A 27,379-nucleotide genomic window follows, 5' to 3' on the forward strand; every position below is an offset into this window, starting at 1 on the left:
TCCCGTTCTGTGAGCTTGTGTGGCCTACCACTTCAGGGCTGAGCCGTTGTTGCTCTTAGACATTTCCACTTAATCAATAACAACACTTACAGTTGACCAGGGCAGCTCTAGCAGGTCAGAAATTTGACAAACTGACTTGTTGGAAAGGTGGCATCCTATGACAGTGCCACGTTGAAAGTCACTGAGCTCTTCAGTAAGGCCATTCTACTGATAAAGTTTGTCTATGGAGATTGCATGGCGGTGTGGTCAATTTTATACACCTGTCAACAACAGGTGTGGCTGAAATAACCAAATCCACTAATTTGAAGGGGCGTCCACATACTTTTGTATATTTAGTGTAAATCAATGTTAATATGTAATTATGCAAACTGTATGGAGAATGTGTGCGTGGTTACCTCGTTGACGGCACACATGCGTGCGATGGAGCCTATGTTATTGGTGATGGTAACCAGCATAGCCCGGGCCAGGTCCTCTTTGCTAATGGAGTCTCGTTTCTCTTTGCTCATCATGTGGCCAAAGCTGCATGTTAAAGATCACCCCAGAACAGAAAAACAACAGAAGAATCAAAAAGGAGAATCTTATTAAAAAAAATAAAATGTAAAAAAAGAGGTGCTTTCATGAAAATCGACAAATATTTCTTTAATTTAAACAATACCAATTAGGGTTTCACAAGTGGTAGATTCCCATAATCAAGAGGGAATAAAGCAGCAAATCTAGAATCCTCTAACCAGGATTTATGGAAAACCAGGGAATTTATTTGTAGTTCAAGGAATTTTGCAACCCTAATTACCAAATAAGATTGTTCAATTCTCTTCAATTTTTAACAAGACAAATCGACCATAAGGCCGAGGCGAGTGATAAAGATCACTTCTGGGACAAGGACACTGTTGTGTTACTGCTCCTACAGGTAACTGCCTAAATAAAAGGAACCGCCAACGTAAAGTGTCTGAGTAGGGTGTTGGGCCTCCGCAAGACAGAACCTCTTCCAAGACACCTTGGCATAGATTCTACAAGTGTCTGAGTAGGGTGTTGGGCCTCCGCAAGACACCTTGGCATAGATTCTACAAGTGTCTGAGTAGGGTGTTGGGCCTCCGCAAGACAGAACCTCTTCCCTGCACCGTGGCATAGATTCTACAAGTGTCTGAGTAGGGTGTTGGGCCTCCGCAAGACAGAACCTCTTCCCTGCACCGTGGCATAGATTCTACAAGTGTCTGAGTAGGGTGTTGGGCCTCCGCAAGACAGAACCTCTTCCCTGCACCGTGGCATAGATTCTACAAGTGTCTGAGTAGGGTGTTGGGCCTCCGCAAGACAGAACCTCTTCCCTGCACCGTGGCATAGATTCTACAAGTGTCTGAGTAGGGTGTTGGGCCTCCGCAAGACAGAACCTCTTCCAAGACACCTTGGCATAGATTCTACAAGTGTCTGAGTAGGGTGTTGGGCCTCCGCAAGACACCTTGGCATAGATTCTACAAGTGTCTGAGTAGGGTGTTGGGCCTCCGCAAGACAGAACCTCTTCCCTGCACCGTGGCATAGATTCTACAAGTGTCTGAGTAGGGTGTTGGGCCTCCGCAAGACAGAACCTCTTCCCTGCACCGTGGCATAGATTCTACAAGTGTCTGAGTAGGGTGTTGGGCCTCCGCAAGACAGAACCTCTTCCCTGCACCGTGGCATAGATTCTACAAGTGTCTGAGTAGGGTGTTGGGCCTCCGCAAGACAGAACCTCTTCCCTGCACCTTGGCATAGATTCTACAAGTGTCTGAGTAGGGTGTTGGGCCTCCGCAAGACAGAACCTCTTCCAAGACACCTTGGCATAGATTCTACAAGTGTCTGAGTAGGGTGTTGGGCCTCCGCAAGACAGAACCTCTTCCAAGACACCTTGGCATAGATTCTACAAGTGTCTGAGTAGGGTGTTGGGCCTCCGCAAGACAGAACCCCTTCCGTGCACCTTGGCATAGATTCTACAAGTGTCTGAGTAGGGTGTTGGGCCTCCGCAAGACACCTTGGCATAGATTCTACAAGTGTCTGAGTAGGGTGTTGGGCCTCCACAAGACAGAACCTCTTCCATGCACCTTGGCATAGATTCTACAAATGTCTGAATAGGGTGTTGGGCCTCCACAAGACAGAACCTCTTCCGTGCACCTTGGCATAGATTCTACAAGTGTCTGAAACTCTATTGGAGGGATGCAACACCATTCTTCCACCAGAAATGCCATAGTTTGGTGTTTTCTTGATGGTGGTGGATGGCTGTCTCAGACGCCGCTCCAGAAGTGTTCGATTGGGATGAGATGTGGCGACCGAGACGGCCGTGGCATATGGTTTACATCGGTTTTTTTCATGCTCAACAAACCATTCAGTGACCACTCGTGCCCTGTGGATTGTCATCCTATGAGGGCATGACCATGGTAGCCAAAAATAATGGGCAGCCCAGCATTTTTACACGTGACCCTAAGCATGATGGGATGTAAATGGTTTAACTCAGGTATCACACCTGTGTGGAAGCACCCGCTTTCCCCGATCCCTCATTTACTCAAGTGCGTCCATTATTTTGACAGTTACCTGTATGCGCCTTATATCTGTGTACCTGCTTTTACAGTTCATTAACTACCATAATAAACCCACTTAATACTGGGTAACCATTGGTAATTAATTACACGGAGATTTGTCACATACTGAATTATTACCAAGAATTAAGAATTAATCCAGGATTAGTTGCAGAATTACTGTACTATTGCGACTGAGTAGCAGCACCTTTCTTCCTCAGAGCTCTTCGGTACTTCATTAGAAAATACCCCTGCATTTCTAAGAAACAAGAATTTAAATACCCAAATAAGTATATATATATATTTAAAATATTTAAAACATCTCAGTATGGCATATTTTCAGAATGAGCTCTTGAAAATTATATTACAAAGTGTGTTTCATGTGCCATCCTCTTACGAATAAAAGCCTACATAATAATTCGACATAAATATGAAGGCGTGGCCGGCCCGGTTTATCATGGTAAATATACGGCCTAACGTTCATCATAATGATATAATGGTAAATCAGAGTTTAGGGGTCAATTACACATAAATCCCACTTCAATTCAGAAAATAAACCAAATTCAAATACCACATTGAAGAGAAGTGGAATTTCAGTGTATTACCCAAATTTACTGGAATTTTTATTTATATTATATTATCATAGTAGATATAAAATGGTATATACACTCAGAGGCTAGACCCGGTCAGACCCCCTTTGCCTCCAGGACAGACAATTCTTCAGGGCATAGAAACATTCCCCAAATGGTATCAATGGATCTAACGTAACCGAATGACTTCATGCCCGTCTGCCTGCCACCACGTTCATGGAAATGGTTCACTCCTACAGACAGTGAGTCACGTGGCTTGCTATATAAAGCAGGCAGACAGGCATCGAGGCATTCAGTTACTGTTACTCTGAATGTTAGAGTGGGGAAAACGAGCGACCTAAGCTAAACTTTGAGCGTGGTATGATCGTCACGTGACGGTTTCAGTATCTCAGAAACGGACGGCATCCTGGGATTTTCACGCACGACGTGTCTCGGGTTTCCTGAGAATGATGCGACAAAACAAAAAACATCCAGTCAGTGGCCATCCTGTGATCCTGTGAGCAAGAACAGCTCGTTGATGAGAAGAATGGCAAGAATCACGCAAGCTAACAGGCGGGCCACAAACAAACAGGAAAATAACGGCGCAGTACAACAGTGGTGTGTGAAAAAAAAACGGCATTTCAGAAACGCACAACTTGTCAGTCCTTGTCACTGATTGGCTATTACAGCAGATGAACACACCGGGTTCCACTCCTATCAGCTTAAAACAAGAAGAGGCTCCAGTGGGCATGTGATCACCAACACCGGACAACTGAGGAGAGGAAAAACAAGTCGCCTGGTCCATTGAATCCCGGTTCCTGTTGCGTCATGCTGATGACAGAGTCAGGATTTGGCGTAAGCAGCGTCAGTCCATGGACCCAGCAGCGCGAGTCCATGGACCCAGCAGCGCGAGTCCATGGTAGTGTTTTCCTGGCACAAGTTAGGTCCCTTGATATCAATTGAGCAACGTTTGAATGCCATAGAGTTTCTGAACATCATGGCTACAGGAGGGTACAACCCGGTACTAGATGGGTGTACCTAATAAACTGGCCACCAAGTGTATATTAAGTGGTAGATATAGCTCATCATTCACGGAGTGTAAAAAACATTAGGAACACCATCCTAATATGGAGTATACATCCCATCACATATATACACGGAGTATACAAAACATTAGGAACACCATCCTAATATGGAGTATACATCCCATCACATATATACACGGAGTATACAAAACATTAGGAACACCATCCTAATATGGAGTATACATCCCATCACATATATACACGGAGTATACAAAACATTAGGAACACCATCCTAATATGGAGTATACATCCCATCACATATATACACGGAGTATACAAAACATTAGGAACACCTTCCTAATATGGAGTATACATCCCATCACATATATATACACGGAGTATACAAAACATTAGGAACACCTTCCTAATATGGAGTATACATCCCATCACATATATACATGGAGTATACAAAACATTAGGAACACCTTCCTAATATGGAGTATACATCCCATCACATATATACACGGAGTATACAAAACATTAGGAACACCATCCTAATATGGAGTATACATCCCATCACATATATACACGGAGTATACAAAACATTAGGAACACCATCCTAATATGGAGTATACATCCCATCACATATATACACGGAGTATACAAAACATTAGGAAAACATTGGAACATCCCATCACATATATACACGGAGTATACAAAACATTAGGAACACCATCCTAATATGGAGTATACATCCCATCACATATATACACGGAGTATACAAAACATTAGGAACACCATCCTAATATGGAGTATACATCCCATCACATATATACACGGAGTATACAAAACATTAGGAACACCATCCTAATATGGAGTATACATCCCATCACATATATACACGGAGTATACAAAACATTAGGAACACCTTCCTAATATGGAGTTGCACCTCTCCCTTTTGCCCTCAGAACAGCCTCAGTTTGTCAGGGCATTGGACTCTACGTTCCACAGGGATTCTGGCCCATGTGGACTCCAATGCTTCCCACAGTTGTGTCAAGTTGGCTGGATGTCCTTTGGGTGGCGGACCATTCTTGATACACAGGAAACTGATGAACATGGAAAAACCCAGCAGTGTTACAGCTCTTGACACGAACCAGTGCGACTGGCACCTACTACCATACCACTACCATACATACCACCTACTACCGTACGTACCACTACCATACATACCACCTACTACCATACCACTACCATACATACCACCTACTACCATACCACTACCATACATACCATACATACCACCTACTACCGTACGTACCACTACCATACATACCACCTACTACCGTACGTACCACTACCATACATACCACCTACTACCATACGTACCACTACCATACATACCACCTACTACCATACCACTACCATACATACCACCTACTACCGTACGTACCACTACCACACATAACACCTACTACCATACCACACATACCTCCTACTACCATACGTACCACCTACTACCATACATACCACCTACTACCATACCACTACCATACATACCACCTACTACCGTACATACCACCTACTACCATACCACTACCATACATACCACCTACTACCGTACGTACCACTACCATACATACCACCTACTACCGTACGTACCACTACCATACATACCACCTACTACACATACCACCTACTACCGTACGTACCACTACCACACATACCACCTACTACCATACATACTGCCTACTACCATACATACCGCCTACTACCATACATACCGCCTACTACCATACGTACCGCCTACTACCGTACGTACCGCCTACTACCGTACGTACCACCTACTACCACACATACCACCTACTACCATACATACCACACCACTACCATACATACCACACCACTACCATACATACCACCTACTACCACACATACCACCTACTACCATACCACTACCATACATACCACCTACTACCGTACGTACCGCCTACTACCATACATACCACACATACCACCTACTACCGTACGTACCACTACCATACATACCACCTACTACCATACATACTGCCTACTACCATACATACCGCCTACTACCATACATACCGCCTACTACCATACATACCGCCTACTACCGTACGTACCGCCTACTACCGTACGTACCACTACCATACATACCACACATACCACCTACTACCATACATACCACACCACTACCACACATACCACCTACTACCACACATACCACCTACTACCACACCACTACCATACATACCACCTACTACCGTACGTACCACTACCATACATACCACCTACTACCATACATACCGCCTACTACCATACATACCGCCTACTACCATACATACCACACATACCACCTACTACCGTACGTACCACTACCATACATACCACCTACTACCGTACATACCACCTACTACCGTACGTACCACTACCATACATACCACCTACTACCGTACGTACCACTACCATACATACCACCTACTACCGTACGTACCACTACCATACATACCGCCTACTACCATACATACCACATATACCACCTACTACCATACCACTACCATACATACCACCTACTACCGTACATACCACCTACTACCATACATACCGCCTACTACCATACATACCACCTACTACCATACATACCACCTACTACCGTACATACCACTACCATACAATCCACCTACTACCGTACATACCGCCTACTACCATACATACCGCCTACTGCCATACATACCGCCTACTGCCATACATACCGCCTACTGCCATACATACCGCCTACTGCCATACATACCACCTACTGCCATACATACCACCTACTGCCATACATACCACCTACTGCCATACATACCACCTACTGCCATACATACCATTACCATACATACCACCTACTACCATACATACCGCCTACTACCATACCACTACCATACATACCACCTACTACCACACATACCACCTACTACCGTACGTACCACTACCATACATACCACCTACTACCATACATACCGCCTACTACCATACATACCGCCTACTACCATACATACCACCTACTACCATACCACTACCATACATACCACCTACTACCACACATACCACCTACTACCGTACGTACCACTACCATACATACCACCTACTACCATACATACCGCCTACTACCATACATACCACCTACTGCCATACATACCACCTACTGCCATACATACCACCTACTGCCATACATACCACCTACTACTGTACGTACCATTACCATACATACCACCTACTACCATACATACCGCCTACTACCATACATACCACCTACTACCGTACGTACCACTACCATACATACCACCTACTACCATACATACCGCCTACTACCATACATACCACCTACGACCATACATACCACCTACTACCATACCACTACCATACATACCACCTACTACCACACATACCACCTACTACCGTACGTACCACTACCATACATACCACCTACTACCATACATACCACCTACTACCATACCACTACCATACATACCACCTACTACCACCTACTACCATACCACTACCATACATACCACGTACTACCATACATACCACCTACTACCATACCACTGCCATACATACCACCTACTACCGTACATACCACTACCATACATACCACCTACTACCACACATACCACCTACTACCACACATACCACACCACTACCATACATACCACCTACTACCACACATACCACACCACTACCATACATACCACACATACCACCTACTACCATACCACCTACTACCATACGTACCACTACCATACATACCACACATACCACCTACTACCATACCACTACCATACATACCACCTACTACCATACATACCACGTACTACCATACATACCACCTACTACCATACCACTGCCATACATACCACCTACTACCGTACATACCACTACCATACAATCCACCTACTACCGTACATACCACTACCATACATACCACCTACTACCATACACTACCATACATACCACCTACTACCATACATACCACCTACTGCCATACATACCACCTACTGCCATACATACCACAACCATACATACCACCTACTACCATACATACCGCCTACTACCATACCACTACCATACATACCACCTACTACCGTACGTACCACTACCATACATACCACCTACTACCATACATACCACCTACTACCATACCACAACCATACATACTACCTACTACCATACATACCACTACCATACATACCACCTACTACCGTACGTACCACTACCATACATACCGCCTACTACCATACATACCACCTACTACCATACATACCACACATACCACCATACCACTACCATACATACCACCTACTACCGTACGTACCACTACCATACATACCACCTACTACCATACATACCACCTACTACCATACATACCACCTACTACCATACATACCATACATACCACCTACTACCATACCACTACCATACATACCACCTACTACCGTACGTACCACTACCATATATACCGCCTACTACCATACATACCACCTACTACCATACCACTGCCATACATACCACCTACTGCCATACATACCACCTACTACCATACCACTGCCATACATACCACCTACTACCATACATACCACCTACTACCATACCACTGCCATACATACCACCACCATACATACCACCTACTGCCATACATACCACCTACTGCCATACATACCACCTACTGCCATACATACCACCTACTGCCATACATACCACCTACTACCATACATACCACACATACCACTACCATACATACCGCCTACTACCATACATACCGCCTACTACCATACATACCACACATACCGCCTACTACCATACATACCGCCTACTACCATACATACCACACATACCGCCACTACCATACATACCACCTACTACCATACATACCACCTACTACCATACCACTGCCATACATCCACCACCTACCACTACCATACATACCACCTACTACCGTACATACCACTACCATACATACCACCTACTACCATACATACCACCTACTGCCATACATACCACCTACTACCATACCACTGCCATACATACCACCTACTACCGTACATACCACTGCCATACATACCACCTACTGCCATACATACCACCTACTGCCATACATACCACCTACTGCCATACATACCACTACCATACATACCGCCTACTACCATACATACCACACATACCGCCTGCTACCATACATACCGCCTGCTACCATACATACCGCCTACTACCATACCACTGCCATACATACCACCTACTGCCATACATACCACCTACTACCGTACATACCACTACCATACAATCCACCTACTACCGTACATACCACTACCATACATACCGCCTACTACCATACATACCGCCTACTACCATACATACCGCCTACTACCATACATACCACCTACTACCATACCACTGCCATACATACCACCTACTGCCATACATGCCACCTACTACCGTACATACCACTACCATACAATCCACCTACTACCGTACATACCACTACCATACATACCACCTACTGCCATACATACCACCTACTGCCATACATGCCACCTACTACCGTACATACCACTACCATACAATCCACCTACTACCGTACATACCACTACCATACATACCACCTACTACCGTACATACATACCGCCTACTACCATACATACCACCTACTACCATACCACTGCCATACATACCACCTACTGCCATACATACCACCTACTACCGTACATACCACTACCATACATACCACCTACTACCATACATACCGCCTACTACCATACATACCACCTACTACCATACATACCACCTACTGCCATACATACCACCTACTACCATACCACTGCCATACATACCACCTACTGCCATACATGCCACCTACTACCGTACATACCACTACCATACAATCCACCTACTACCGTACATACCACTACCATACATACCACCTACTACCATACACTACCATACATACCACCTACTGCCATACATACCACCTACTGCCATACATACCGCCTACTACCATACATACCACTACCATACATACCACCTACTACCATACCACTACCATACATACCACCTACTACCATACATACCACCTACTACCATACATACCACCTACTACCATACATACCACACATACCACCACCTATATGTTTTAACTTGCCCATTAACCTCTGAATGGCACACATATATGTCTCAATGGGCTGAAAACGTAACAATCCTTCCTCAACCCGTCTCCTCCCCTTAATCTACACTGATTTAAAGTGGATTTAACAAGTACACATCAATAAGGGATCATAGCGTTCACCTGGATTCACCTAGTCGGTCTTATGGAAAGAGCAGGTGTTCTTAATGTTTTGCACACTCAGTGTATTATTATCATGGTAGATAGAATGGTATATATATTATCATGGTATATCCAGTATGATGTCCCAGTACTTAGTGGTCCTTTGCTCACCTGGAGGCCACAGCAGATCCTTGGAGGCTGAAACGCTCATAGTCTCCTCCGTAGATATCCTTCACCAGCTTGTCCACATTGCTGCTGTCCCCTCTGCTAGCCATATCCAGCGCCTCTTCAAACGTCTCACACCCCGTCAGCAAGCAGCACAGGCCCAGGAACGTACCCCCACCAAGACTGAGAGGAAGACAGAGGAAGGGATCAGGCCCAGGTACGTACCCCCACCAAGACAGAGAGGAGGACACAGAATGGGTTCAGGCCCAGGTACGTACCCCCACCAAGACAGAGAGGAGGACACAGAATGGGTTCAGGCCCAGGAACGTACCCCCACCAAGACAGAGAGGAGGACACAGAATGGGTTCAGGCCCAGGTACGTACCCCCACCAAGACAGAGAGGAGGACACAGAATGGGTTCAGGCCCAGGAACGTACCCCCACCAAGACAGAGAGGAGGACACAGAATGGGTTCAGGCCCAGGAACGTACCCCCACCAAGACAGAGAGGAGGACAAAGAATGGGTTCAGGCCCAGGTACGTACCCCCACCAAGACAGAGAGGAGGACACAGAATGGGTTCAGGCCCAGGAACGTACCCCCACCAAGACAGAGAGGAGGACACAGAATGGGTTCAGGCCCAGGTACGTACCCCCACCAAGACAGAGAGGAGGACACAGAATGGGTTCAGGCCCAGGTACGTACCCCCACCAAGACAGAGAGGAGGACACAGAATGGGTTCAGGCCCAGGAACGTACCCCCACCAAGACAGAGAGGAGGACACAGAATGGGTTCAGGCCCAGGAACGTACCCCCACCAAGACACAGAGGAGGACACAGAGAATGGGATTGTTGAAACAGAGTTAAAGGGAGAGAGGCAGCTTCAAGGAAACTGAATGGACCATAGAATAAGAAATCAGAACACTTGTGTATATGGAAAAGAGTCTCCAGCAAAAGCCTAAGGACCAGGAAGTATCTTATTTTTCCACTCAAGGTTGAAACCTAACCTGAGACATGCACATTATACTTGAATGCATTGACATCAATGGGAAATGTGTGACATTTTGTAGTTACACCCATGCGTGCTTAAAAGTTAGGGTTTCATCCCTTATGCTGAGGAAGGGTCATTGAAAGGGGCCCTAAATTAAATGTACAGCAGAGGCCTAAAAAGGAGTCTCTTCTCAGCCTGGGACGGGGAGAGTTAGTGGGGGTAGGTAGAACAGGTCCCATAGGAACTGTAAGCTGACCCCAAGAACAGTCACAGGGCCATGGGGGAACAGTCACAGGGCCATGGGGGAACAGTCACAGGGCCATGGGGAAACAGTCACAGGGCCATGGGGAAACAGTCACAGGGCCATGGGGAAACAGTCACAGGGCCATGGGGAAACAGTCACAGGGCCATGGGGAAACAGTCACAGGGCCATGGGGAAACAGTCACAGGGCCATGGGGAAACAGTCACAGGGCCATGGGGAAACAGTCACAGGGCCATGGGGGAACAGTCACAGGGCCATGGGGGAACAGTCACAGGGCCATGGGGAACAGTCACAGGGCCATGGGGGAACAGTCACAGGGCCATGGGGGAACAGTCACAGGGCCATGGGGGAACAGTCACTGGGCCATGGGGGAACAGTCACAGGGCCATGGGGGAACAGTCACAGGGCCATGGGGAACAGTCACAGGGCCATGGGGGAACAGTCACAGGGCCATGGGGGAACAGTCACAGGGCCATGGGGAACAGTCACAGGGCCATGGGGAACAGTCACAGGGCCATGGGGAACAGTCACAGGGCCATGGGGAACAGTCACAAGACCACCAGGCTCTCCTTGGTTACCCAAACACTTTTACCAATACAGCAAAGTTATCCTTCTTTGAAAGAGCTACAGTGTATTCAGAAAATATTTTCCACATTTTGTTGTGTTACAGCCGGGAATTTAAAATGGATTCAATTGAGAATGTTGTGTCCCTGGCCTACAAACAATACCCCGTAATGTCCAAGTGGAAGTCTTTACAAATGAAAAGCTGAAATGTCTTGAATCAATAAGTATTCAACCCCTAAAGTCACAGAAAGCCTTAAGTTCAGGAGTACAAATGTGCTTAACAAGTCACATAATTAGTTGCATGGACTCACACTGTGTGCATGAATAGTGTTTAACATGATTTTTTAATGACTACCTCATCTCTGTACCACACACATACAATTATCAGTAAGGTCGAGCAGTGAATTTCAAACAGATTAAACCACAAAGACCAGGGAGGTTTTCCAATGTCTAGCAAAGAAGGGCACCTATTGGTAAATGAGTAAAAAATAAAATAAAAAGTAGACATTGCATATTCATTTGAGTATGGTGAAGTTATTCATTACACTTTGGATGGTGTATCAAGACTAGAGATGCAACGGTACACAGTATGTTGTCGAACTGGTCGGTACGCCCCCTACGGTTCAATACGCATACGTGAACCACGGAATTATGATATGCCTGTCATTTTCCTATCATTTCCTAAACTTGTTTATTGCGCTGCAGACTACACGCACGTCGTATATTCAGATCCACAGAACCAGACGCGCAGCTTGTGAACAGGCTTGGCAGGCAACTGCTTGGAGCCCCAGATCGTTTCTCCTGAGTGCTGACAAACTTTACTCCACAGCAATGTCTCAAAATGTGGTAACCACAGTGACAGCAACCCTTTCCCCCTTAAACAACCAATGGACGATTTGCAATGACATCTCACGAGGAAACCTCCCTAAAGGGGCCCCATGAATAAACTAAAAACAAATATTTTCTCAGCGCCAACGCGACAATGGCGAGCGCTAATGAGACAGAGAGAAGCGCATTTGAAGAGTCACCGGCGTCTTTCAAATCCACTGTGTGGGAACATTTTGGGTTCGGCGTTCAAAACGACGACGGGGGTACGAAGACCGTAAGCAAACAAAGTACCGTCTGCAAGCGTTGCTTTGCCACTGTCGGCTACTCGAGTGGAAACACTTTTAACATGTCATTTACGTGGCCATCACCCAGACGTATCCCTTGCAGATGGAGCAAGGCGAGATCACTCGTTAGCAAAAACACAACAATCTCTCCCTGCTGCCGTCCAACAATTTACGACAAATTCATAAAAACATAAAGAAATAATCTAAAGCAGTGGCAGTAAACATAGCAGATTTGCAGCCCTGTTCGGTGGTTACTGACCCGGGATTTCGTCACCTGATTCATTTAAAAAAAAAAAACAGGTTACAATGTCCCCTCCCGCACACATTTCAGCAGCAAAGTAATTCCCAAACTATATGAAACATCATAGAGAGACATTGAAAAGCAATTGACACAGACACCCTTTCTAGCTCTCTCTCCACTGATAGTTGGACCTCCAGAGCAACTCAAAGCTACATCTGTGACGGTTCACTATGTTCTGGAGCTACCTCTCTGTGACGGTTCACTATGTTCTGGAGCTACCTCTCTGTGACGGTTCACTATGTTCTGGAGCTACCTCTCTGACGGTTCACTATGTTCTGGAGCTACCTCTCTGTGACGGTTCACTATGTTCTGGAGCTACCTCTCTGTGACGGTTCACTATGTTCTGGAGCTACCTCTCTGTGACGGTTCACTATGTTCTGAAGCTACCTCTCTGTGACGGTTCACTATGTTCTGGAAGCTACCTCTCTGACGGTTCACTATGTTCTGGAAGCTACCTCTCTGACGGTTCACTATGTTCTGGAGCTACCTCTCTGTGACGGTTCACTATGTTCTGGACGCTATCTCTCTGACGGTTCACTATGTTCTGGACGCTATCTCACTGTGACGGTTCACGTACTGGGTCGGGAGATGAAGAGCGATGTGTTGCAAACTCGTCCCCTGTATGAGAGTCATACAAGCGCACACTTTTCTTAAATATAAAGATACCGAAACCGCACTATGGCCCACAAACCATGATACATACCGAACCGTGTGCCCACTGTACCGTTGCATCCCTAATCAATACACCAGTCACGACAAAGATACAGGCATCCTTTCTAACTCAGTTGCCGGAGAGGAAGGAAACCGCTCAGGGATTTCACCATGAGGCCAGTGGTGCCTTAAAAAAGAGGAAGTTAGAGTTTAATGGCTGTGATAGGAGAAAACTGAGGATGGATCAACAACATTGTAGTTACTCCACAATATTAACCTAAATGACAGAGGGAAAAGGAAACCTGTACAGAAAACAAATATTCAAAAAAGTGCATCATATTTGCAACAAGGCACTAAAGTAATACTGCAAGAAAATGTGTAAAAGCAACTAACTTTTTGTCCTGAATACAAAGGTGTTATGTTTGGGGCAAATCCAAAAAACATATTACCGAGTACCACATCTCCATAGTGGTGGTTGCATCATGTTATGGGTATGCTTATAATCGTTAAGGACTGGGGGAGTTTTTCAAGATAAAAAAAAAAAATGAACGGAATGGAGCTAAGCACAGGCTAAATCCTAGAGGAAAACCTGGTTCAGTCTGCTTTCCACCAGACACTGGAAGATGAATTCACCTTTCAGCAAGAAAATAACCTAAAACACAAGGCCAAATCTACAAGATGACAGTGAATGGTCCTGAGCGTCCGAGTTAGTTTTGACTTCAATTACTTCGATCTATGGCAAGACCTGGAAATGGTTGTCTAGCAATGATCAACAACCAATTTGAAAGAGCTTGAAGAATTTTGAAATGACAAAATGGGCCAATGTTGTACAACCCAGGTGTGGAAAGCTCTTAGAAACTTACCCAGAAAGAAAGTATTGACTCAGGGGAGTGTAAAATAATACATATTTAAATGAGATACTTCTGTATTTCATTGTTAAAACAGGTTTTCACTTACTCATTATGGGGTATTGTGTGTAGATGGGTGAGATTTACAAAAATATATTTAATCCATTTTGAATACAAAATGTCTGTAACAAAATGTGGAATAAGTCCAGGCGTCTGAATAATTCCATAAGGCAGTTTAATTGAAAGCTAAAAAAAAAAATCATTTGGAAAGACTTAAAGATTGCTGTTCACCTCCACTCCCCATGCTGTTCACCTCCACTCCCCATGCTGTTCACCTCCACTCCCCATGCTGTTCACCTCCACTCCCCATGCTGTTCACCTCCACTCCCCATGCTGTTCACCACCACTCCCCATGCTGTTCACCTCCACTCCCCATGCTGTTCACCTCCACTCCCCATGCTGTTCACCTCCACTCCCCATGCTGTTCACCTCCACTCCCCATGCTGTTCACCTCCACTCCCCATGCTGTTCACCTCCACTCCCCATGCTGTTCACCTCCACTCCCCATGCTGTTCACCTCCACTCCCCATGCTGTTCACCTCCACTCCCCATGCTGTTCACCTCCACTCCCCATGCTGTTCACCTCCACTCCCCATGCTGTTCACCTCCACTCCCCATGCTGTTCACCTCCACTCCCCATGCTGTTCACCTCCACTCCCCATGCTGTTCACCTCCACTCCCCATGCTGTTCACCTCCACTCCCCATGCTGTTCACCTCCACTCCCCATGCTGTTCACCTCCACTCCCCATGCTGTTCACCTCCACTCCCCATGCTGTTCACCTCCACTCCCCATGCTGTTCACCTCCACTCCCCATGCTGTTCACCTCCACTCCCCATGCTGTTCACCTCCACTCCCCATGCTGTTCACCTCCACTCCCCATGCTGTTCACCTCCACTCCCCATGCTGTTCACCTCCACTCCCCATGCTGTTCACCTCCACTCCCCACTCCACTCCCCCCACCTCCACTCCCCATGCTGTTCACCTCCACTCCCCATGCTGTTCACCTCCACTCCCCATGCTGCTGTTCACCTCCACTCCCCATGCTGTTCACCTCCACTCCCCACCTCCACTCCCCATGCTGTTCACCTCCACTCCCCATGCTGTTCACCTCCACTCCCCATGCTGTTCACCTCCCACTCACCTCCACTCCCCATGCTGTTCACCACCACCTCCACTCCCCCATGCTGTTCACCTCCACTCCCCATGCTGTTCACCTCCACTCCCCATGCTGTTCACCTCCACTCCCCATGCTGTTCACCTCCACTCCCCATGCTGTCCCCACCTCCACTCCCCATGCTGTCCCCACCTTCCCCACCTCCACCTCCCTCCCCATGCTGTTCACCTCCACTCCCCATGCTGTTCACCTCCACTCCCCATGCTGTTCACCTCCACTCCCCATGCTGTTCACCACCACTCCCCACCCCTCGCTCCCCATCTAATTTAACAGAAATTGTGCAAATCTGCAAAGACGAATGGGACAAAACCCCAAATCCAGATGTGAGCAAAGCTGATGCAGACACAACCAAGACTCCTCAAAGTATTGACTCAGAGGTGTGGAATAATCTGTATTTCATTTTCAATAAATTTGCCTAAAAAAAAATGTTTAATCGAAAAACTTGTTTTCACTGTTATTATGGGGTATTTGTGTGTAGATGGGTATGGCTGTAACACAACAAAATGTGGAATAAGTCAAGGGGTCTGAATACTTTCTGTAGGCACTGTAAACACCAGCAGGAGCTCTGTTTCACCCCAGTGCTGTGTTCTATTCAGAGACGTGCCAAGGTTGAACTGGTGTAAATATAGACTGTCCTTGTGCAACGAGCAGACAGACAGACACTACCTACTGTCTAGGGAACACGGTGCACATACAGCACTTCCTGTTCTGTCGTAGACGTTGTTCAACCTGCCTTGCTAATAACAGTAAAGCGGACTAACTATTATTCATTGTGAGTCACAATGCAACTACAAAAAAAAAAAAACAACAGCATAAAGGGAATGACAAACAGCAGTTGTAAATGACTTGCTTTTCCTCTGTAATCTCTGTTGACATGACAACGTAGGACGAGTCTCTCTTCTTATGAAGAAGACAGTTCCTTTCTGTGCAATGACACCCGCTAATGCTATGAAACTGTTTATTTGGGTCATTCACCTGGGAAAACCAGTTCACTGCTGATGAAAAAAAAACTGATTTTGAATTGGCACTAGTGAACAGCCCTGTCCTTATAATAGCCTAAACATTTCAGATGTTAAACACAACCATAAAATGTTGACCTTCAAGGCGTTTAAAAATGTCAAATATAATCCGTTTTTTTGCTCTGTTCTTTACCTGGTACCGGTGACCCGTTTGTAGTCGTCTTTGGAGTACACAGCCAGGATGCTAACCCCAGATCCAATGTTAACCAGCAGCATAGGGAACGGGTCGGCCAGACTGCACGGGGTCTTCACGCTGTTCTGGGTGTCTGACGGGTTCTCCAAGTAGTAACACTGAGGGTGGCCGTTGAAGCTCACGGAGTCCACATAGAGCAGGCCGTGAATCAGACAGTCAAGCTCATCCAGCTTCAACAGCTCTAAATCAGCCATCTGTAGAGGGGGGGGGTATGGTAGGGAGAGTGACAGAAAGTGGCGTGAGGCAAATCATGCAGAGTAAAATCTCAGCATGTGCATAAAAGCAAACAGCAGTCAGGGTTAATGACTGGTTATATAAGAAAGCAGGTGTGGGGCCACAGAGAAGCACAGTGAAGTTTATGACAGCACACCATGTTTTCGCAACACTGGTACAGTCAAAGCACAGGGCTCAAAAAGTCCAGAACCCACTGTTTTAATTTTTTATTTAAACTAACGTATTGACGCTCTCCTTGACCACTTACCGGTCTCCGGGTCACAGAGGAGAGAGAGAACAGAGAATTCGAGGACGGTCTTTTGCCCAAAAGGAGATTCTCCCGATCACTCACCGTTCTGAAGTCGTTCTCAAACTTGTAGGCCCCTCCACCAGTGGCGCAGAGCGTGGTGTGGAGGCTGGAGAAGTTCTTGTCGCTGCCCATCTGGATGAAGCGATGCATGGCCTGCGTGGGGAAGCGGATGAAATGCAGGTTGCCCGTCCGACCGCACATGGTCAGGTTCTTCAGTTCCAGGTGGACATCTCGGACGCCCGTCTTCCCGTACGCCGTGTTGGAGGTCAGGTAGCGGCGGATGCTCTTCAGGTTTTCCACCTCTTCCTGTTCCTCCTCCGCCGTGATGTCCTTAGGCTCGAAGTAGACCAGCTTCACCAGAGTACCGCCGATGTCCATCCCAAACCAGGGGAAGGCTGTCAACGCAAAGCGTGAGATACATAATCAAATCGAAGGTGTTATTACCACGTTGTTTTCCCTGTCTTTTCAGCAAACTGAAGTGTTGTCAAGAGTCAAAGCACCAACCCAGTCCTCAGGCAGTAACCCGTCGGCCTGCATTTAAATGTCAGCTAAAATACCACGCAATAATAGGACAACTGTTGTCATAGGAACACACTTGAGATTTCAGGAGGCTGTGACTCGGCCTATTGCACAGGTCAGACGGCCATGTGACCGAGGTGAACTAGTTCTGCGTAAGAGAGAGAGAGAGAGAGAGAGAGAGAAGATTTCCTTGTTCCTGGTAAGGCCAGTCATGGTGGTGGAATGGGTCCAATATCGGTCTTCTGGGTTAGCCTTAGATCTATCATCAATATTATTTGCTTTACTGTGACAAAGGCCCTAAGGTATAGATAGGCCCAGGTTTGTGCCAATTTTCCATGTACTTAGTTGGAAAGCAAGACAGCGACAGTATTTTTTTTTTTTTTAAGTTTGCCTCTACATTGTGTCCCATCATCTGATTTGAGATATTTGAGTGGCTGGTGGTGCCATTTTAAGTTGTTTTTATTTGTACATCTGTTCGCTTACGCATGCAGACCAGGCAGATAGGTGGAGTAAATAAAATAGAACATTTACTCCACCTGTAGACTACCCGGCCACTGTAGGTTCCACAGCTACAGACCTCAAGTTTCCATGGAAACCTGATTTCAAGATGAATATTTTCTATTTTGCCTGAAGTGGTGGTGTTTTTCTTTTTGGGGGGATTACAGGGCCTAACATTCATTGAGATGCATCATAGAATGAGGCCTCTTTGCTGATCAGATGTCATATCTAGGTTTAGGAGAGTCACTGCCTGACAAGAAGCAAAGTCCACGTTGAGATTATGACTCCCAGAGTTTATTAGTGTGCAAGACTTCTATAAAGTGATTATATAACAATCTGCCAGAACGGGTTATACCATACCTGATAGGATTCCATGAAAACAGACTGGGAAGTGAACCCTCAACTGATAGTGACACCAAGGTCTATTGCTACAACCTTTCCTTAGCTTGAAGGGCCTAACCCTAACAACTGACTGAATGAGACCAGGGCCTACCGTTCCAAGCTTTCCTTAGGTTGAAGGACCTAACCCTAACAACTGACTGAATGAGACCAGGGCCTACCGTTCCAAGCTTTCCTTAGGTTGAAGGACCTAACCATAACAACTGACTGAATGAGACCAGGGCCTACCGTTCCAAGCTTTCCTTAGGTTGAAGGATTACTAGATGAGAGGCAAACCAGCCTTCCGAGTAGAGGAATCATTCTTTAGGAGGGAGCAGGGCTAGGGGCAGTAGAATCATTCTTTATGAGGGAGCAGGGCTAGGGGCAGTAGAATCAATCTTTATGAGGGAGCAGGGCTAGGGGCAGTAGAATCAATCTTTATGAGAGAGCAGGGCTAGGGGCAGGTGGGGTAGTAGAATCATTCTTTATGAGGGAGCAGGGCTAGGGGCAGGTGGGGTAGTAGAATCATTCTTTATGAGGGAGCAGGGCTAGGGGCAGGTGGGGTAGTAGAATCATTCTTTATGAGGGAGCAGGGCTAGGGGCAGGTGGGGTAGTAGAATCATTCTTTATGAGAGAGCAGGGCTAGGGGCAGGTGGGGTAGTAGAATCATTCTTTATGAGAGAGCAGGGCTAGGGGCAGGTGGGGTAGTAGAATCATTCTTTATGAGAGAGCAGGGCTAGGGGCAGGTGGGGTAGTAGAATCATTCTTTATGAGGGAGCAGGGCTAGGGGCAGGTGGGGTAGTAGAATCATTCTTTATGAGGGAGCAGGGCTAGGGGCAGGTGGGGTAGTAGAATCATTCTTTATGAGAGAGCAGGGCTAGGGGCAGTAGAATCATTCTTTATGAGGGAGCAGGGCTAGGGGCAGTAGAATCATTCTTTATGAGAGAGCAGGGCTAGGGGTAGTAGAATCATTCTTTAGGAGGGAGCAGGGCTAGGGGCAGTAGAATCATTCTTTAGGAGGGAGCAGGGCTAGGGGCAGGTGGGGCAGTAGAATCATTCTTTATGAGAGAGCAGGGCTAGGGGCAGTAGAATCATTCTTTATGAGAGAGCAGGGCTAGGGGCAGGTGGGGGTAGAATCATTCTTTATGAGGGAGCAGGGCTAGGGGCAGTAGAATCATTCTTTATGAGAGAGCAGGGCTAGGGGCAGGTGGGGTAGTAGAATCATTCTTTATGAGGGAGCAGGGCTAGGGGCAGGTGGGGTAGTAGAATCATTCTTTAGGAGGGAGCAGGGCTAGGGGCAGTAGAATCATTCTTTATGAGGGAGCAGGGCTAGAGGCAGGTGGGGCAGTAGAATCATTCTTTATGAGAGAGCAGGGCTAGGGGCAGTAGAATCATTCTTTATGAGAGAGCAGGGCTAGGGGCAGGTGGGGTAGTAGAATCATTCTTTATGAGGGAGCAGGGCTAGGGGCAGTAGAATCATTCTTTATGAGAGAGCAGGGCTAGGGGCAGGTGGGGTAGTATAATCATTCTTTAGGAGGGAGCAGGGCTAGGGGCAGGTGGGGTAGTAGAATCATTCTTTATGAGAGAGCAGGGCTAGGGGCAGTAGAATCATTCTTTATGAGGGAGCAGGGCTAGGGGCAGGTGGGTAGTAGAATAATTCTTTAGGAGGGAGCAGGGCTAGGGGCAGGTGGGGTAGTAGAATCATTCTTTATGAGGGAGCAGGGCTAGGGGCAGGTGGGGTAGTAGAATCATTCTTTATGAGGGAGCAGGGCTAGGGGCAGGTGGGGTAGTAGAATCATTCTTTATGAGGGAGCAGGGCTAGGGGCAGGTGGGGTAGTAGAATCATTCTTTATGAGAGAGCAGGGCTAGGGGCAGTAGAATCATTCTTTATGAGGGAGCAGGGCTAGGGGCAGGTGGGGTAGTAGAATCATTCTTTATGAGGGAGCAGGGCTAGGGGCAGTAGAATCATTCTTTATGAGAGAGCAGGGCTAGGGGCAGTAGAATCATTCTTTATGAGGGAGCAGGGCTAGGGGCAGTAGAATCATTCTTTATGAGAGAGCAGGGCTAGGGGCAGTAGAATCATTCTTTATGAGAGAGCAGGGCTAGGGGCAGGTGGGGTAGTAGAATCATTCTTTATGAGGGAGCAGGGCTAGGGGCAGGTGGGGTAGTAGAATCATTCTTTATGAGGGAGCAGGGCTAGGGGCAGTAGAATCATTATTTATGAGAGAGCAGGGCTAGGGGCAGGTGGGGTAGTAGAATCATTCTTTATGAGAGAGCAGGGCTAGGGGCAGGTGGGGTAGTAGAATCATTCTTTATGAGAGAGCAGGGCTAGGGGCAGTAGAATCATTCTTTATGAGGGAGCAGGGCTAGGGGCAGTAGAATCATTCTTTATGAGGGAGCAGGGCTAGGGGCAGTAGAATCAATCTTTATGAGGGAGCAGGGCTAGGGGCAGTAGAATCAATCTTTATGAGGGAGCAGGGCTAGGGGCAGTAGAATCATTCTTTATGAGAGAGCAGGGCTAGGGGCAGTAGAATCATTCTTTATGAGGGAGCAGGGCTAGGGGCAGTAGAATCATTCTTTATGAGGGAGCAGGGCTAGGGGCAGTAGAATCATTCTTTATGAGGGAGCAGGGCTAGGGGCAGTAGAATCATTCTTTATGAGGGAGCAGGGCTAGGGGCAGTAGAATCATTCTTTATGAGGGAGCAGGGCTAGGGGCAGTAGAATCATTCTTTATGAGGGAGCAGGGCTAGGGGCAGTAGAATCATTCTTTATGAGGGAGCAGGGCTAGGGGCAGTAGAATCATTCTTTATGAGGGAGCAGGGCTAGGGGCAGTAGAATCATTCTTTATGAGAGAGCAGGGCTAGGGGCAGTAGAATCATTCTTTATGAGGGAGCAGGGCTAGGGGCAGTAGAATCATTCTTTATGAGGGAGCAGGGCTAGGGGCAGTAGAATCATTCTTTATGAGGGAGCAGGGCTAGGGGCAGTAGAATCATTCTTTATGAGGGAGCAGGGCTAGGGGCAGTAGAATCATTCTTTATGAGGGAGCAGGGCTAGGGGCAGTAGAATCATTCTTTATGAGGGAGCAGGGCTAGGGGCAGTAGAATCATTCTTTATGAGGGAGCAGGGCTAGGGGCAGTAGAATCATTCTTTATGAGAGAGCAGGGCTAGGGGCAGGTGGGGTAGTAGAATCATTCTTTATGAGAGAGCAGGGCTAGGGGCAGGTGGGGCAGTAGAATCATTCTTTATGAGGGAGCAGGGCTAGGGGCAGTAGAATCATTCTTTATGAGGGAGCAGGGCTAGGGGCAGTAGAATCATTCTTTATGAGGGAGCAGGGCTAGGGGCAGGTGGGGTAGTAGAATCATTCTTTATGAGAGAGCAGGGCTAGGGGCAGATGGGGCAGTAGAATCATTCTTTATGAGGGAGCAGGGCTAGGGGCAGTAGAATCATTCTTTATGAGGGAGCAGGGCTAGGGGCAGTAGAATCATTCTTTATGAGGGAGCAGGGCTAGGGGCAGTAGAATCATTCTTTATGAGGGAGCAGGGCTAGGGGCAGTAGAATCATTCTTTATGAGGGAGCAGGGCTAGGGGCAGTAGAATCATTCTTTATGAGGGAGCAGGGCTAGGGGCAGTAGAATCATTCTTTATGAGAGAGCAGGGCTAGGGGCAGTAGAATCATTCTTTATGAGGGAGCAGGGCTAGGGGCAGTAGAATCATTCTTTATGAGAGAGCAGGGCTAGGGGCAGTAGAATCATTCTTTATGAGAGAGCAGGGCTAGGGGCAGTAGAATCATTCTTTATGAGAGAGCAGGGCTAGGGGCAGTAGAATCATTCTTTATGAGAGAGCAGGGCTAGGGGCAGTAGAATCATTCTTTATGAGGGAGCAGGGCTAGGGGCAGGTGGGGTAGTAGAATCATTCTTTATGAGGGAGCAGGGCTAGGGGCAGGTGGGGTAGTAGAATCATTCTTTAGGAGGGAGCAGGGCTAGGGGCAGGTGGGGTAGTAGAATAATTCTTTATGAGGGAGCAGGGCTAGGGGCAGGTGGGGTAGTAGAATCATTCTTTAGGAGGGAGCAGGGCTAGGGGCAGGTGGGGCAGTGGAATCATTCTTTATGGGGGAGCAGGGCTAGGGGCAGGTGGGGTAGTAGAATCATTCTTTATGAGGGAGCAGGGCTAGGGGCAGGTGGGGTAGTAGAATAATTCTTTAGGAGGGAGCAGGGCTAGGGGCAGATGGGGTAGTAGAATCATTCTTTATGAGGGAGCAGGGCTAGGGGCAGGTGGGGTAGTAGAATCATTCTTTATGAGAGAGCAGGGCTAGGGGCAGGTGGGGTAGTAGAATCATTCTTTATGAGGGAGCAGGGCGAGGGGCAGTAGAATCATTCTTTATGAGGGAGCAGGGCTAGGGGCAGGTGGGGTCGTGGAATCATTCTTTATGAGGGAGCAGGGCTAGGGGCAGTAGAATCATTCTTTATGAGGGAGCAGGGCTAGGGGCAGGTGGGGTAGTAGAATCATTCTTTATGAGGGAGCAGGGCTAGGGGCAGTAGAATCATTCTTTATGAGAGAGCAGGGCTAGGGGCAGTAGAATCATTCTTTATGAGAGAGCAGGGCTAGGGGCAGTAGAATCATTCTTTATGAGAGAGCAGGGCTAGGGGCAGGTGGGGTAGTAGAATCATTCTTTAGGAGGGAGCAGGGCTAGGGGCAGGTGGGGTAGTAGAATAATTCTTTAGGAGGGAGCAGGGCTAGGGGCAGTTGGGGGTAGTAGAATCATTATTTTTCAGGGAGCACATGAAAGTCATCCCACCAGTGAGACTCCTGCCCTGTCCAGCTGTAGGAGTTTTGTGTGAGTGTGAGTGACTGAGTGAGTGAGAATAGAGTTGGAATTTGGTTTACTTTCTTAATTGACTGGAATTGAAATGGTATGGAGTTCAACCCTGGTGTAGTCTACCACACTCCAACCTTCCTCTTGATTTCCATTATAAACCAAGGAGACCAGAACCCAACCTTCAATGGATCGTAATGTTGTGTTGATTGTATTGTGTAATGTTGTGTTGATTGTATTGTGTATTGTTGTGTTGATTGTATTGTGTATTGTTGTGTTGATTGTATTGTGTAATGTTGTGTTGATTGTATTGTGTATTGTTGTGTTGATTGTATTGTGTAATGTTGTGTTGATTGTATTGTGTATTGTTGTGTTGATTGTATTGTGTAATGTTGTGTTGATTGTATTGTGTATTGTTGTGTTGATTGTATTGTGTAATGTTGTGTTGATTGTATTGTGTATTGTTGTGTTGATTGTATTGTGTAGATTGTATTGTGTAATGTTGTGTTGATTGTATTGTGTATTGTATTGTGTAATAATGTTGTGTTGATTGCTAATGCCTTCTTGGACAGGTCTCAAAACAGTGCCTCTCAATGGGCTTTTCCTGATGAATAAAAGGTTAAAAAATATATATATATAAGTAAAATTGACCTACAGATAGCAGTGAAACCTGTGTCAGTGTCCACAAAGCATGTTAATCATCTGTGAAGTGCAACTCGTGGTAGAAAATGTACCTGACCGATGGTACCTGGTCTCTAATCTGGGATCTCGCTTTATGAGAGCCGTTCTGTGCAAACAAAGATAACCACACTTTCAAAATAGGCTGTTCCCCCCTCACTTCCTTCACTGACTGTGTCAGATACACGCTCCTGGGTGAAGTTTCCCCTAGGTACAGATCTAGGATCAGCTTCCCCAAAACCCAATCCGGACCTTACCCATTAGTGTGGAAAATGCTAAACTGATCAGTGTCAACTTCACACTACTCCCTGGATGCTCTATAGAAATGCGTTATATTGGTTAGCCTACACTGTGGATACAGCCAAACTTTTTTTCCGATACGAGTAGAATTTTTTATTTTCTGCAGTGGCTGCCAAATAACCTACTGTGGTGTTATGATTCACTGATACTAAAAAGTTACAGAATATTTCAGTAGCTTATTGTTCAATTCATTGCCAGCTGAGATGTAGGAAAATTGAAAGAGTGTTTTCCTTCACCAACTGATGCAATACTTCATGCAATATCCCTGGGTACATAACCTATAGCTAAAATAATCAAAGGTAAATGTTAGACTTGAGGTTATCCAAATCACAGCTCAGCAAGAATGTTGAGGGCATTGCCAAGCTGAATGTGCAATATTAATCTTGTGTAATAGGCTACTCCACTTCAGATCAATCAGGGCTGATTTGAAATCTCTATAATTACACTGATATTGATCACACCATTCAGGTACATTTTGTGTTACGGATATGCTCATCTATAGCCTCAGTTTGTATTTAAAATTGCATTGCAACATCAGCATGTGAAAAATCTCAGGGTCAGACCCATCAAATGGCACCAAAGATAACCATTGAGATTTGAAACACCGGATTAATTATTAACCAACATATAGGCTTCGTTGTGAACATTAGGCTCTTTCCAAAAAACCTATTAGGAATACTGATACCATAATACACTGGAAAAGACCAAGACATTAACTGCTGGTGTGGATGGGAGCTTCCACTTGAAATCCACTTTTGAGGTACCACTAAAATAGTGGTTCCCAAACTGTGGTGCGCGCCCAATAATGAACTCAGTCTGGTTTTCAATTTACACTTGAAAGTTGTAATGGTAGAATCCTCTTGTCTGTTATTGCATACCTTAGAGAGCTATGTATAACTTACCAAAAATAAACTAGCCAATGTCAGCTAATGTTTTTTAGACCATAGATTTTGTTGTAATGTTTGAGCCACTCAAATATCACATAATACACATTAGACATGGCAAAATGTATAGAATTGTAACAAAATTAGCTTTAAAACTGCTAAATGTTCTCTGCACCTTGTGACAAAATGTGTAGAATTGCAGAAAATAAGCTTGAAAACCTGCTAAAAATTCTCTCCGCCAACAAGACAGGTGGTAATAGTTTGTGTCATGAACAGTGCTTGTGCCCATAGAAATAGACATGGGACGCGGGATGTTTTCTAATGCTAGAAGGCTTGGGAAGTTTGAGGGGGGACGTGCAACCAACCTGGACTCAGGGGTAAACATAACATAGTAAATGTAAATCTGAGATACTCCAATTAGTATGATATGTTACAATTCATATGGTATGTTTTAACATGCTACGAATTTGCAAAATACATGATATGTTACAAATTCTAATTTGATGTTAGCTAGGAGGCTAACATTAGCTAGGCTAGGGGTTAAGGTTAGAGTTAGGCTAAAGTGTTAAAGTTTGGGGAAGGGTTAGCTAACATGATAAGTATTTGCAAAGTAGCTCAAAAGTAGTTGCAAAGTTACTAATCAGCTAAAAGCCTAAATTTCCCCACGATGAGACGCAAACATGCATCCTTTGGGTTGCGAGACGTTCACGTTATACTCCTGACTAACCCAATTGTGTGCAACTGCAGCCCGCAATTCAGGGCGTTCCTGCATGTGGGCATCAAGCATCTGCATTGGTTCCTTCAAGAACACCCCTCCACCCCTTCGAGCATCCCATTGGTTCCTGCATGAATGCCCCCCCCCCCCCCCCGAGCACCCCATTGTCCACCCCTTCCCAATACCACAGCAGACGGGAGGCAAGGGTGACAGTGTGCTAGCTAGCTTGATAGTTAGCGACACAGTGTGCGAGCTGGCTTCATAGTTAGCGACACAGTGT

General features: G+C 46.2%; 1 protein-coding gene and 2 long non-coding RNA genes across 5 annotated transcripts in view; 1 reads left to right on the forward strand and 2 right to left on the reverse strand.

Annotated features, from left to right (window-relative positions):
- Positions 1-27,379, reverse strand: part of LOC118368841 (pantothenate kinase 1-like) — a 35,544-nt gene that overhangs the window by 7,126 nt on the left and 1,039 nt on the right. Inside the window, exons 2-5 of the mRNA XM_052494167.1 lie at positions 18,358-18,710; positions 17,733-17,986; positions 10,625-10,801; positions 396-519 (exon numbers count right to left, since the gene is read on the reverse strand). Of these exons, the coding sequence (XP_052350127.1) occupies positions 396-519; positions 10,625-10,801; positions 17,733-17,986; positions 18,358-18,710 (908 nt within the window). The remainder of the gene's footprint in view (positions 1-395; positions 520-10,624; positions 10,802-17,732; positions 17,987-18,357; positions 18,711-27,379) is intronic.
- LOC127915154 (uncharacterized) lies at positions 10,808-14,239 on the forward strand. Of its 3 annotated transcripts, XR_008090385.1 has the most exons (4): positions 10,809-10,994; positions 11,048-11,153; positions 11,207-11,259; positions 11,313-14,239. It is a non-coding gene; the product is annotated as an uncharacterized LOC127915154 (long non-coding RNA). The 3 variants fall into 3 exon arrangements; XR_008090383.1 differs by having other exon boundaries at positions 10,808-10,994; positions 11,048-11,259; XR_008090384.1 differs by having other exon boundaries at positions 11,048-11,259; positions 11,366-14,239.
- On the reverse strand, positions 14,042-14,464 carry LOC127915155 (uncharacterized). The gene is made up of 3 exons (XR_008090386.1): positions 14,333-14,464; positions 14,233-14,300; positions 14,042-14,064 (listed from the first exon to the last, which is right to left on the reverse strand). It is a non-coding gene; the product is annotated as an uncharacterized LOC127915155 (long non-coding RNA).

Source organism: Oncorhynchus keta, chromosome 3 (assembly GCF_023373465.1).
Source record: "Oncorhynchus keta strain PuntledgeMale-10-30-2019 chromosome 3, Oket_V2, whole genome shotgun sequence".
Taxonomy (NCBI): Eukaryota; Metazoa; Chordata; class Actinopteri; order Salmoniformes; family Salmonidae; genus Oncorhynchus; species Oncorhynchus keta.